The sequence below is a fragment of the Emys orbicularis genome, chromosome 13 (assembly GCF_028017835.1).
Source record: "Emys orbicularis isolate rEmyOrb1 chromosome 13, rEmyOrb1.hap1, whole genome shotgun sequence".
Lineage (NCBI taxonomy): Eukaryota > Metazoa > Chordata > Testudines > Emydidae > Emys > Emys orbicularis.
Window position 1 is genome coordinate 18,002,031 of NC_088695.1, and position 13,190 is coordinate 18,015,220.

Here is a 13,190-nt window from a genome sequence, read left to right on the forward strand (position 1 = left end):
CCTCTCCCCCGTCCCCGAGCCCTGTGACAGCTCTCCACCTCCCCCGCCCTAAGGCGCCCCCCTGCGGCAGCTCCCCACCACCCCCTCCACCCTGAGGTGCCCCCCTGCCCCGTGGCAGCTCCCCCCAGCCCGGGGAGCTGTGAGGCAGCTCCCCGCCCCAGCTCACCTCTGCTCCGCCTCCTCCCCAAGCACACTGTCGCTGCTCCACTTCTCCTGCCTCCCAGGCTTGCAGCGCCAATCAGCTGTTTGGCACCGCAAGCCTGGGAGGGAGAGAAGTAGAGCGGGGCGGCGTGCTCAGGGGAGTAGGTGGAGCAGAGGTGAGCTGGGGCGGGGAGCGGTTCCCCTGCGTGCCCCCCACCCCCATACTTGCTGCAGGCGGCCCTCCCCGCGACCCCCTGCCCCAGCTCCCTCTGCCAAAATGCCGACGACCGGGGCAGCCGAAGATCCGGCTGCTGTGGTCGCCGCTGAAGAAAATGCCGCCCCCCAAATGCTAGCGCCCTAGGCAACCGCCTAGGTTGCCTAATGGGTTGCACCAGCCCTGACCTCGCTCCCTCCACGGCTCTGACTCCATCCTGGGCTTCCCCTCAACAGCACCTTCCCAGCACATGTCCCTGGTCTGCACTGACCTTTCTGCTGCTGGTCTCCCCCTGGGGCCATGGGAAATGACAGGGGAGGGGCCAGCCCAACCAGCTCTGTCCCTGCATGGTCCCGATTCCCAGTTCTACTCATTGTCAGGCAACCAGGCCAGGAATTAAAGTCAGGAAAACAGAAATAACATGGATCTGAATGACATCTTTACTGGGTCTGTGAGATGATAAGGGTTAATGTCACACATTCAGCATCAGCATCTCAGCACACAGGGGAGCCGTGCTGGTGCCTGGTTGTGTTACAGCAGGGGAGATACAGAGAGAGAAACACAAAGGTAAGTTAATGTCTGTGAGGCTCTCATGACTCCCATAGTGTGTGTGTGGCTGGTAAACCATTTGCACCCTCTGCTAAATCAGCCGTGTCACTAGGAGTGTGTACGATGAAACCCTTTTAACTCTGCAAAGCCAACCTGCTTCCAGCCTCCCCTGTCTGACCTCAGCATGACACTCTCCCAGCTCAGGGTCACCAGCTCCCTCCCCAGAGACAGCACCGAGGGGGCGAGCTGTGGGTACAGAGCAGGGCAAGGGTGGGGCAGGTTTGTGGTTGTACAGGAAAGTGCCCAGGCAATGGACGTGGAATTGGGGAGGAGCCATGTGGTCGGGTGAACATGTGGCAAGAACAGGAGACAAACTACCTGGGCTCCTTCCCATGAGTTGGTGCCATTCACCCAGCCTGGGCCCATCGCTCACACAGCCCTGGGCTGGGCTCTAACTCCACTTCCCCTGGCTCAGATACCAAATTCCTTTCCCCAGCTCTCCCCACTACCCATCCCTCCATCACGCTGGGACCAGATCCACCACACAACTGAGTCTGCAGCACAGGGCCCCGGCGCTCACTGCTGCCCCCTGTGGCTGTTTCACTCCCCTCCATGGGCAGAGACTCCCCCAAAGGCTGGAAATGCAGAGATGTTCCCATCTCAGAGTCAGATAACACAGTTAATGGCCCTGAGGGGATCTAGGAATCCCCCAAACTGACTCCCCCTGCTACCTTCTCCCACACTGCACAGATACAGCCCCGCCAGGTAACGCTGAGTGGGGCACTATCAGCGCAGATAAAGGTCTCTCTCGTGCTGGTCACTGTGTGTAACAGGGATGTAAATTCCTTTATCAGGCACTGGTCAGCATCCCAGTCATGGCCCCTCACGGACACCAGCTTAGCAACATCCACAGCCAGATCTCTATGGCAGTGACTGGCTACAAGAGCTTCCTGAACCAACGATCCTTCCCCAATGGTCATGATATCCAGGTCTCAGCACAGCTTCCAGAGGCTGCTTAAGGGGTTTCATAGGACTTCTGGGGTAATATTGCAGCAATAGTGATATACTCAAACCCAGGAGCAAATAGGCAAAATTTGGCCCCATCCCAACTTTCAAACAGGGGTGGGGTCATCTGGGGAGCTAGACACCAGAGCAGGGGAGGGCACACAGGTAAACAGGTCAGTAACAGTTGCCTGGAAAGCAGTGTAGGATAGCGATTGGAGGACTGTCAAAGTGATGCGCAGCAGGATTGTGTGCACACAGACAATAGATGGATAGAACTATTTGAAGCATAGGTAGCCCACTTTGCAAGAGGACTCCAGATTCACAATAAACACAGAATTAGTGTGCTTTGGAGGGTTGCAGTGTGTGTGCCCATACATTTTAAAATCAGATTACTTCAAATTAATCCAGTTTAATCCCCCTGTGTAGACAAGTAGGGTGGCCACTGACCATCCCTGGAACACTGGACATTCCAGAACTTCAGGAACAGGATGAACCTGTCTTCACTGGTGTGACCCTGGCCCTGCCGTCATGACTTTGCTGGCACCGTTCATGTGAAGTCACGCTGTACGGAGGACGCCATTTTGCAGTGTGTGCCACCCTGCCCCCACCGGTGTGTACAAGGTCATGCTGGCAGAAGCAGCATGGCAAGCTCTGGAAAATGGTGTCCTCCCTAATGATACCAGACAAATGCATGTATGGTACTAGACAGGGACAAACCTTTCCAAAACCAGCACTGTCCGACTTAAACCAGACAAACGGCCTGCCTAGAGATGAGCCTTAAATAAGTTTTTAAATTCATTTAGTTAAACCTGTGTGAAAGGATGTGTGGACACTCTTATTTCAGTTTGAACAAGGCTTATTTCAGTTCATCTCAAGTCAATTAGGAATCAGGTTAATATAAACCTCCATAAGATGTATTTAAAATGAAATAAGAGGAACATCCACACAGGGGTTTGCTCTGGTTTAACTAAATTGGTTTAAACAACAATTTCAGGCCATGTCTACACTGGCAAGTTAAAGTGCTCTAACTTGCTGGCTCAGGGCTGTGAAAAATCAACTCCCCCCGAGCACAGCAAGTTTGAGCGCTTTAAAGTGCTAGTGTGGACAGGCTCCGAGCGACTCCCCTTGAGGAGGTGGATTACCCGGAGCACTTGGTGCCATCTTTCAATGGTTTTTGTACTGTGCGCTCTGTCTGCCTCTTCGGTCTGCAGGAATGGATCCTGAACTGTTGAGGAATGTGCTGATGGGTCTCACTAACACCTCACGAATGGCAGTCCAGTTACTCCTTAAACTACAGATGAGGAATCCGACGATAATATCGCCATGTGTACTAGCTATGACACGAGATTGCTTGTGGCATTCACGGACATGCTGGCCACCATGGAATGCCACTTTTGGGCTCGGGAAACAAGCACTGAGTGATGGGATCACATTGTCATGCAAGTCTGGGATGATGAGCAGTGGCTGCAGAACTTTCGGATGAGGAAAGCCACTCTCATGGGACTGTGTGATGAACTCGACCCCACCCTGCGGTGCAAGGACACGAAAATGAGAGTTGCCCTGCTGGTGGAGAAGTGTGTGGCGATCGCACTGTGGAAGCTGGCTACTCCAGACAGCTACCGATCGGTCACTAACCAGTTCAGAGTGGGCAAGTCGACTGTTGGACTCATGTTGATGGAAGTGTTCAGGGCCATTAATCACATCCTCCTCAGAAAAAACATTGCTCTGGGCAATGTGCATGACATTGTGGCTGGCTTTGCACAAATAGGTTTCCCTAACTGCGGAGGGGTGATAGATGGCACGCATATTCCAATTCTGGCACCAGACCACCTAGCCTACGAGAACATTAATTGGAAGGGGTATTTCTCAATGGTTCTCCAGGCGCTTGTGGATCACCATGGGCATTTCATGGCCATTAATGCAGGCTGGTCCAGAAAGGTGCATGATGCATGTATCTTTCGGAACTCAGGCCTGTTCAGGAAGCTGCAAGCGGGGACATTCTTCCCATATCAGAAGATCACCGTAGGGGAAGACAAAATAACCATTGTGATCCTGGGAGATCCCGCCTACCCCTTGATGCCGTGGCTCATGAAGCCTTGACAGCAGCAAGGAGCAGTTCAACAACAGTTTGAGCTGGTGCAGAATGACTGTCGAGTGTGCCTTTGGCCGTTTAAAGGCCTGCTGGTGATGTCTGTATGGGAAGCTGGACCTGGCCGATGACCACATCCCTATGGTTATAGCCGCGTGATGTACCCTGCATAATATTTGTGAAGGGAAGGGTGAAAGTTTCACTCCGACCCCCGGAGCGCTGAGTCTCAGTGGCTGGAGGCTGAATTTGAGCAGCCAGAGTCCAGGGCCATTAGAGGGTCACAACATGGGGTCGTGAGGATTTGGGATGCTCTGAGGCAGCAATTCACTGCTGAAAGCCAGTAATGTTTGGTGCCATGCACAGGAGTGCAGTGGTTGTAATGCTTGTAGGTACCTAGTGCTCCATATGATGCACTGACTAGCAGTGCTTGTTGCTTTCCTGGGCTATGCTTGCTTTCACTTAAGGCAATTGTGATATTGCACTCCATATACTTTATGAAAATAGGCTTATGAACATGAATATAACATAACTGAAATATGCTTTATTCTAAATGCCCCATGTAACATACCATTAGAAAGATTATGAGCTACTGTGTTGGCGGTGACATGGGGTGCAAGGGAAAGAGTTTTGGGACACAGGCTACAGGGAGGGCAGGCACGAAGCTGCTCCGTGTGCAGTTCTACGAGTGCCTAAATCGAGTCTGCTTGCCACTCCATGATGTTTAGAAGCTGCTCTGTGTTCTCCTTCCATTCCCTCATCTTGCTGTCACACCACTCCTGCATTTTTCTGTTCTCAGTTATGCAGCAGGTCCTCTTTACTTTGTCGAGGCCGCTTCCTGAGTCTGTGCAGCCGTTCAGCCGGTGATAACAAGGATGACTGGGATGCCAAGGCTGCCTCTGAAGGCAAAATGCAACATTTTACAGAGGCACCATTGTTAACACTAGACAGAGCAATGATACGGCTGGACTTAAACACAAGCACAACTTACATACCTATCACAACTGTCTGTCCCAAGGCAAGAGCACATAGGCCACAAGACCCTCAAATGGTGAGTAACCTCAGGGGCCAGGGGAACTCATTGCTCAGGGACCGTGTATAATGGGGAGAGCTAACACTGCATGGGGGCCTTATATTCAACGCTATTCACACATTTTCCACAGGCTGCGTTCATCACTCAAGATATCTCGCTGCTGAGGGTGATCAGGGAAGCAAGTCAGGGTTTTCTGCAAGACTGCGGATTCTGCCCTGGCCCTTATGCAGCTTCCCTTTGTGCAGCAATGATCCCGCCACCCCTGATGGCACAATGGCACGGGAATGTTACCCTTAATGGGACAATGAACACAGCAGCATTGCCGAGGAACCTACAGAATCGGATTGCCTGGTATCTGCATGAGACCTTGGATGAGATCTGTGAGGCCGATTGCCAAGACGTGAGAGATGCATCAACGTCCTGTTTCACTTCTAGGCACCGCACAGATCCAAGCCTGCTTTCTGCAGCTCTCCTCGCCACACCAACCCACCCCCAACAACTCGCTTCCCAAAATCAAAGGCGCTTAGCAGGTGCCTCCTCTGATCTTTGCGATTCCCCAAGTTCCAGCTGCTGAGACTGGCTAGCTTTCTCCGGGCTTGAAAACAGCTCCTGGATGCATGCATCTATGGATGCTGAGCCATCCTCTGTCTCTGGGCTCCCCTCCTCCTCAGAACCCTCACTCCCAATTTCCTCCTCCTGGCTCATTGCATTCTGGGCTGGCATGGCATGTGAAGTGTCCATGGTGCTCTTTGGAGTGGAGGTGGGTGTGACGGGTTGGGTCACAGAGATCCCCTTGGGACTGTCACCTGGTGTGCTGAAATCACCCCTGAGCCCATTTTCCCTGCCAGCCTGGGCCCCCCAGAAGCCCATCTAGTTGCGCCAGACACGCTAGCCTGCCCAACACAGACCCAGGGTCTGGGCCAAGCCCCAAAAGCTGCAGGCTTCACTGAAAACAGCTCAGCAAGTTACCTGTCTCCAGCACCCAGATACCCAGCTCCCAGTGGAATCCAAACCCCAAATAAATCCATTTTACTCTGTATAAAGCTTATACAGGGAAAATTCATAAATTGTCCGCTCTCTATAACACTGATAGAGAGATATGCACAGCTGTTTGCTCCCCCAGAGATTAATCACTTACTCTGGGTTTATTAATAAACAAAAGAGATTTCATTAAGTATAAGAAGTAAGATTCAAGTGGTTTCAAGTAATAGCAGATAGAGCAAGGAAGGTCACAAAAGTAAAATAAAACAAAATGCAAGTCTAAGCCTAATACATTAAGAAACTGATTACAAGTAATATCTCACCCTCCAAGATATTCCAATAAGCATACTTCACAGACAGGATTCTTCCCTAGCCTGGGCCCAATCCTTTTCAGACCAAAGCTGTAGTTTATGGCCTGGGTCCAGCAATCTTGAGCCAGCTGAAGACAAACTGGAGGGGTTTCCAGAGCCTTTTATATTCTCTGCCTTGTGGGAGGAAACCCCTTTGCAAGATTACAGCAGCTAGCTAGAGTTTGGAGCCACATGGGCAAGTCACATGTCCATGAATGATTCAGCTTTCTGCAGGCTGACACCATTGTTTACATGTTAGTTTAGCACATGTGGATTGGTGTCTCCCACAGTCCATTGTTAGTCAAGTACTTCCAATTTACTTGAATAGTCTTCACAATAGGTTGGCTCACCCTCCCTTATGTGTTTCCCACAGCAAATACTTAACATACTAGAATAGAGCCAACGCTCATAACTTTAGATATTAAAATGATACATGCATACAAATAGGATGAATATATTCAGTAGATCATAACCTTTGCAGAGATATGTTACATGGCATATTTAGCATAAAGCATATTCCAGTTATGTCATACATCCCCGCTCCCCTAAGTTTCCTGTGCAGCAGCTGCCCAGCAGGCTATCAATGGCCTGCAGTTCAGCTGTCCCTCCCCCGACTGCCATGTGCTTCTCCTGCCCTCTGCCTTGGAGCTGCTCCCAGGAGCCTCCTGCTTGCTGTGCAGGGGCGGAATGGGCAGGGGGGCTAATGTCAGGGTTTCCCCCTCCCCCCTGCTCCTGCACCCCGCTTACCCCTTTCTTCATATAGAGCAGGCTGGGGACACAGATGGAGAGAGACAGATAGAGCTTGGGGCAGCAGCAGCTGCTGTCTCAACTTCCAGATCCACTTAAAAAGACAATGTGGGGTCAGCTTACTTAAAGGGGCAGTGCGCAGCGCTCTCTCTCTCTCTCTCCCACACACAGGGTGTGTGTCTCTGTCTCTGTCTGCCATGCTGTCTAGGGTGATCAGACAGCAAATGTGAAAATTCGGGACAGGGGGTGGGGGGTAATAGGAGCCTTTTTAAGAAAAAGACCCAAAAATCGGGACAGTCCCTATAAAATTGGGACATCTGGTCACCCTAATGCTGTCTCCCTTCCCTCTGTTCCTGCTGCCTTGTAATGTGAGGCTACATTAACAACGTGTTAACCCTTGAGGGCTCAGCCAAAAGCTAGTTCATCATTTAGCAGTATGGCATTCCCTGGGAAATATCCCACCCTCTTCCACACTCTGAGTTCACCACCTCAACCAAGCTTCACAATCATCATCACTGTGTACAGTATTAAATTGTTTGTTTAAAACTTATACTGTGTGTGTATATATTTATATAATATATAGATTTTTTCTGGTGAAAAAAATTTCCCTGGAACCTAACCCCCCCATTTACATTAATTCTTATGGGGAAATTGAATTCGCTTAACACTGTTTCGCTTAAAGTCACATTTTTCAGGAACATACCTACAACGTTAAGCGAGGAGTTACTGTATTCACATTCATAAGTATATTTCCATAAACATATGGAGTGCAATGTCACAGAGGGGTCGCCCCCAAGTATCGCGTCCAGCTCTTTGTAGAACCGGCAGGTCATGGGGGCAGTACTGGAGTGGTGGCTTGCTCCCGTGCCTTGTGATATGCATTGCGCAGCTCCTTCACTTTCACCCTGCACTGCACTGCGTCCCGGTCATGGCTCCTTTCGGTTATGGCTCTTGAATCTGTCCATAAGTATTGTAATTCCTATGGCTGGAGCGCAGCTGGGACTGGACAGCTTCCTCCCCCAAAACACTGATGAGGTCTAGCATCTCGACATTGCTCCATGCTGGGGATCACCTGGAAAGATGCGCAGAGAGCACTCCATGCCTTGCTGAGCAAATAGGAAGGGGACTTTCAAAATTCCCAGAGAATTTAAAAGGCGGGTCTGACAGTTGGTCATCTGAGGCCAGGGCAGTAGTGTTCAAACTGATGACCAGAGTGGCTAAAACAGGCATTGTGGGACATGTCCCAGATGCCAATGAGAGTGCAGCAATAGAGCAGGGCGTCCACACTGGCACTGCGGCGCTTTAACCCGGGCGCAGAAAGCTCTACGACTGTCATCGAGGAGGATTACCAGCAGCGCTCCAGCCATGGAGTCGGGGCACTCTATGTGCCTTGCCAATGTGGACACCTCGAGAGTTATAGTGCCTGGGACTGATTTAATGCGCTCCAACTTGACAGGATGTGAAGTGGCAAGAGGACATGTAAAATTATATATCAATATGGCTGTCCAGAGCAGATATGGCAGATCTGGGTTCTGAATATAATAATGAGGTAACAGTTTACATTTGGTGTTATTTTCACTACATGGTCACCTACACAATCATGGCCGTGTGACAGGGGGCTGATAGCAGCTATAAACTGAGCCCTTTGGAAGCCAGCACCCTGGTCACTGAGAACACCCAGGGCACCGGGTGCAGTTAGAGTAGGAGGGACTGAGTAGTTTGGGTTTGGAAGGGTAGAGGGGATCACCTGCACCTGTAGGGAGCCTGATGAGGTCATTAGCTCAGCGCTGAGAAGAAAGCAGCAGTATAAAAGGCTGAACCAGGGAGCAGGAAGGAGCCTCCACGTAACTGCTGCTATCTTGTGATGTACGATAAATGGTAATAAAGACACTTGTGGGAGGTTCCCCGGCAGACTGCCTGCTGCTTAATTCACACAGAGGTCTGCCAGCCAGGGGTTGCAGGAACTGATGCAGGAGCATTCATAGTTAGAAATTTAAAAATGAACATTGCCAGTAATCTCTTAATGACACTTCATGCTTTAAATTGTTAGTGACAACACACTTATGTCTTGTCAAATATGTTAATATACAACATAGTTTTTACTATTTGCGAACATATTTACCCATGTAATAACAGAATAAGATTGGATAAGAAATCACAGTAATTATATATAATTCAATGGGAAATAGGGAAAGGAACGCAGATATTTCTGAAGGAAATTTTAGGAAAAATTATCTATTTTTAGATTAACACTTCCCCGTGTTAAAAACTAGGAAAAACAGATAGCTTCAGCCAGGGCCAGCTCTAGGTTTTTTGCCGCCCCAAGCAAAAATTTTTTTGGCTGCCCCCCACCCCAGCCCTGGGCTCCCCTCTGCACCCCAGGGCTCTCACCCCCCCCACCAGTGCCCTCCCCCACCTGCACCCCCTGCCGCCCCAGTGCTGGGCTCTCTCCCCCCACACCCGAACCCCCTGCCGCCCCAGCCCTGGGCTCCCCACCACCAGTGCTGACTCCGCCCGCTCCCTCCTCGCCTCCAGCTGGTCCGGCGCTGGCAGGGTCGGGGTAAGCAGCAGGGCTCCCAGGCCGCGCCTAAGCCCAGGGTCCCTCCAGCTGGGGTTCCCGCCTCCAGGACCGGCCGGGACCCGGGAGGGCAGAGCCGGGGGGACCGCCCTGGCAGGGGGCTGAGGAGCCAGGGCAGGGCAGCCCCAGAGGGAGTGGAGCCCCTGTTTCTTTACCAAACTACATTTGTTGCGTCCTTAGAACCAAGAACATGAAGAGCCCAGCAGTACATTGAAATCAACAGTGGACACTGACAGTACATTGGCTGCAAATAATATTTCTAAAGAAAAATAAACTAAAAAAAAGGAACTTGTAGAAGTGATTTCTATGTATAGGAAGATAGCATTTGAGGTTCGGGACCATGTTTTGTTAATTGATGTGAGAACAAGAAAGGAAGGGTCATGTTTTGATTACCGATTATATGTAGCTAGAAATTTAAAAATCACATGAATTAATGCTGACAGAAGTTCAAAGACTATTTTATAATCTTGTGTGAGTTAATTTAAATATATTGCTTAATTAATTCTATCATTTTTTCACCTATTAATTTTCAAAGGTGTAGTGCAGGAGGTGGGTGTATGTGCCCTGCCTTCCAGAGAGAACCAGTCAAGACAATAAAGAGAGGGGGAGAGAGAGAGCGAGAGAGAGAGAGAGAGAGCAGCTGCACGTGTGTAGTTGTGATGTTTTTGACACATGTACGTTGTAACTGAACAACCCAGTCTGACAGTTTTTAATAATTATTTTGATAAGATAAATATTTTGAATTTCCTGAAGTAACACAGTTGAAATACAAATGATGCTATGTAGAGAAGTTAAACCTTAATATAGATTTGAGGGAAGAATCAAAAAATAAATGTCAATAATTCCATTTCTAAAAATATGTTTAGATGCTTGTTTCTGAAGTACTACTGAAACATAAATGAAAATGTTTTTGTTTACAATAACAACGTTTTCTAATTTAGAATAATCTTTTGCATTGAGATTTCACAGGGATAGAAAATTCTGACAGGAGTGAATGATCCCCGTCCGTCACCATCTGGTACCTGGCAGCGGACGGGGAAAGGTGAGGGCAGCAAAACCCACTAGCTGTCTGGCAGTATTTCTTACCAGCATCACCCTGTGCCAGGGATGGAGCAAACACAGGGGGAGGGGGGAAAATCTGTCTGGCTCCTTCCAGCAAGCGGGTCCCATTCACCCAGCCTGGGCTGGCGTTGCCAGGTGTCCGGTTTTCTACTCCAGCTGAACAGGGAAACTGGCAGCGTCTGGTCAGCACAAAACGTCCAGTTGCTGCAGTAACCGGCCCTCACCACCGGGGGGAAGAAGAGCAGCAGCGCTGGGAGGGGACAGTCTGTGCTGCAGGGTCACTGTCAGGGAGAGAGATTCCCTCCGGCCTGAGCTGGGACCGGGCAGATTATCAGATTATCCCCAGCATCGTAACCAGGACTGAAATAAGGGTGGAGCGTCCCGGAGAAGGTGTCAGTGAAAGTGAAGAGATGGGACCTGTCAGTCACATTGTAAAATGAGACCTCGCCCGCCTCATAGTCCAGGAAAATCCCCACCCGGCTGGGCCTGACGCTCACGGGGAGGGGGGTCGGGGGGGAGGTGAGGGCCTCGTATCTCCCACCCAACAGCCGCACGGCCCAGTATCCATTCACTGGTGTGGGTGTGACCTGCCCTTTCCTGTTCACAGATTCCCTACAAACCCCCAGGTCCCACTCAGGCTTGTCTCCCACCTCCACCTCCCAGTAACGCCTCCCGCCCGTGAACCCCTCAGTGCCCAGGACAGAGTCACAATAATCAAATCTCTCAGGATTGTCGGGCAGATCCTGGCGTGTGTCTCCGTCTCTCACACGTTTCCGATCCTCAGACAGGACGAGGTAGGGATTTGCCGTGTCTGGATCCAGAGTCACGTCCACTGGGGAGAGAGTCACAGAGTCAGAGCCGGGGTCAGGGGCTGGTCACTGGGATCAAAGGGAAATTAACCTGCACCCTCGTTAATCACTGTGCAGGGGAGGGGGGTTGTTGCCTGAGGGGGAGTCAGGGCCCCTCTGCCTGTGAGGAAATGGCAGACGCCGGGGGAGGGGGTGGGAAGGTGTCAGTGGGGGAGGGCAGCAGAGGGATGGGGGAGGGGAAAGCTTGATGCTGGGAGAGGAAAGGAGTGCAGCAGGTGATGGGGCAGAGGGGGGGAGGGGCAGAGGGGGGGAGGGGCAAGGGCAATGCGGGGAGGCAAGAGGAGCCAGCACCAGGAACACAGAGGGGGGGCGAGGGGGGCAGGTTCGAAGGGGCTGCAAGGGTTGAGGGGTGGGGCAAAGGGAGGGGAGGGGCAGATACAAGTGCAAGGGGGGGCAAGGGAAGGGGTGGGTACCAGGAGGACGGGGTGGGGGAAGGGAAGAGCAGGTTCCAGGGGGTGAGGGGAGGGGTGGGTGCCAGGGCAGAAGAAGGGAAGAGACCCCAGGGGCACAGGGAAGCAAGGGAAGGGGCAGACACCAGGGGCACAGGGGCGTGATAGAATGGGGGGAGCTCCAATGGGGTGGGGAGGAGGGGAGGAGGATTGGGGCAGGCACTGGGAAGGCAGATGGGGTGTAGAAGGAGGGGCTGGCACCAGGGGAAAAGGAGGGGGCAGGGGAAGGCGCAGGTGACAAGGGGAGGAAAAGAGGTGATGGGTAGGGCAGGTGCCAGAGGGCCATGGGGGGGCAAGGGGTGGGGCAGACCCCAGGGGGAAACAGGGGACCGAGAGGAGGGGCAGTCATCAAGGTGGAGAGGTGGGTAGTGGTGGGTGCCAGGAGGATGGGGGCGGGCGAGGGAAGGGCTAGTCACCAGGAGGGATGCGGGGGCTGAGCAGAGGGTCAGATGTAAGGAGGGGAGACAGGAGAGGGGTGGGCACCAGGGGGCAGAGTGGGGGAAGGGAGCAGGTGCACACAGGGGGGTAGAAAGTGGGGTTTGGAGAAGGGCAGGCCCTAGGGGGGCACAGTGGTGTGGAGATGTGGGCACCAGGGGGACAGAAGGAGGATGAGGGAAGCGGTGGGACCCAGAGGTTAGGAGAAAGTGTGGGGAGGGGTAGGCACCAGGGGTGCAGAGATGGGGGGAAGGAAGGTCTGACACCAGGGGGCCCAAAGTGGGTCAAGGGAAGGGGTTTTCACCAGGCAGGCAGAGGAGGCAAAGGAAGGGGCAGGCACGATGGAGGCAGATGGGGGCGAGGGTAGAGATGGGCCTCAGGGGGGCAGAGGAGGAGTGAACAGAGAGGCTGGTACCAGGGCACTAGAGGGGGGTGAGGGGTGTCAGGGAGGCAGAGGGGGCGACAGGAGGGGTGGGGGGAGAACTAAGGGGAAGGTGGCAGGGGGAGGGGGTACAAGGGAAGGGGCAGGCACCATGGGGTGGGGGGGAGGGGCAAGGGAAGGGGCTTGTGCCAGAGGATGAGGGGAGGGATAGGGTCAGGGACAGGCATTGGCAGGACAGAGTGGGGGAGAGGTGGGCACTGGGGGGCAGGGAGATGGCATGGGATGGGTCAGGCACTGGGGCAAATGAAG

General features: G+C 52.3%; 2 protein-coding genes and 1 long non-coding RNA gene across 3 annotated transcripts in view; all 3 read right to left on the minus strand.

Moving 5' to 3' along the window:
- Window positions 1–13,190, minus strand: part of LOC135887539 (zinc finger protein 850-like) — a 437,015-nt gene that overhangs the window by 41,395 nt on the left and 382,430 nt on the right. The gene's annotated exons all lie outside the window — the stretch shown is intronic.
- On the minus strand, window positions 4,523–6,450 carry LOC135888204 (uncharacterized). Its single transcript, XR_010561835.1, has 2 exons — window positions 6,333–6,450; window positions 4,523–4,894 (listed from the first exon to the last, which is right to left on the minus strand). It is a non-coding gene; the product is annotated as an uncharacterized LOC135888204 (long non-coding RNA).
- Window positions 11,031–13,190, minus strand: part of LOC135888178 (butyrophilin subfamily 1 member A1-like) — a 45,006-nt gene continuing 42,846 nt past the window's right edge. Inside the window, exon 11 of the mRNA XM_065415994.1 lies at window positions 11,031–11,578. Coding sequence (XP_065272066.1) covers window positions 11,031–11,578 — 548 coding nt within the window. The remainder of the gene's footprint in view (window positions 11,579–13,190) is intronic.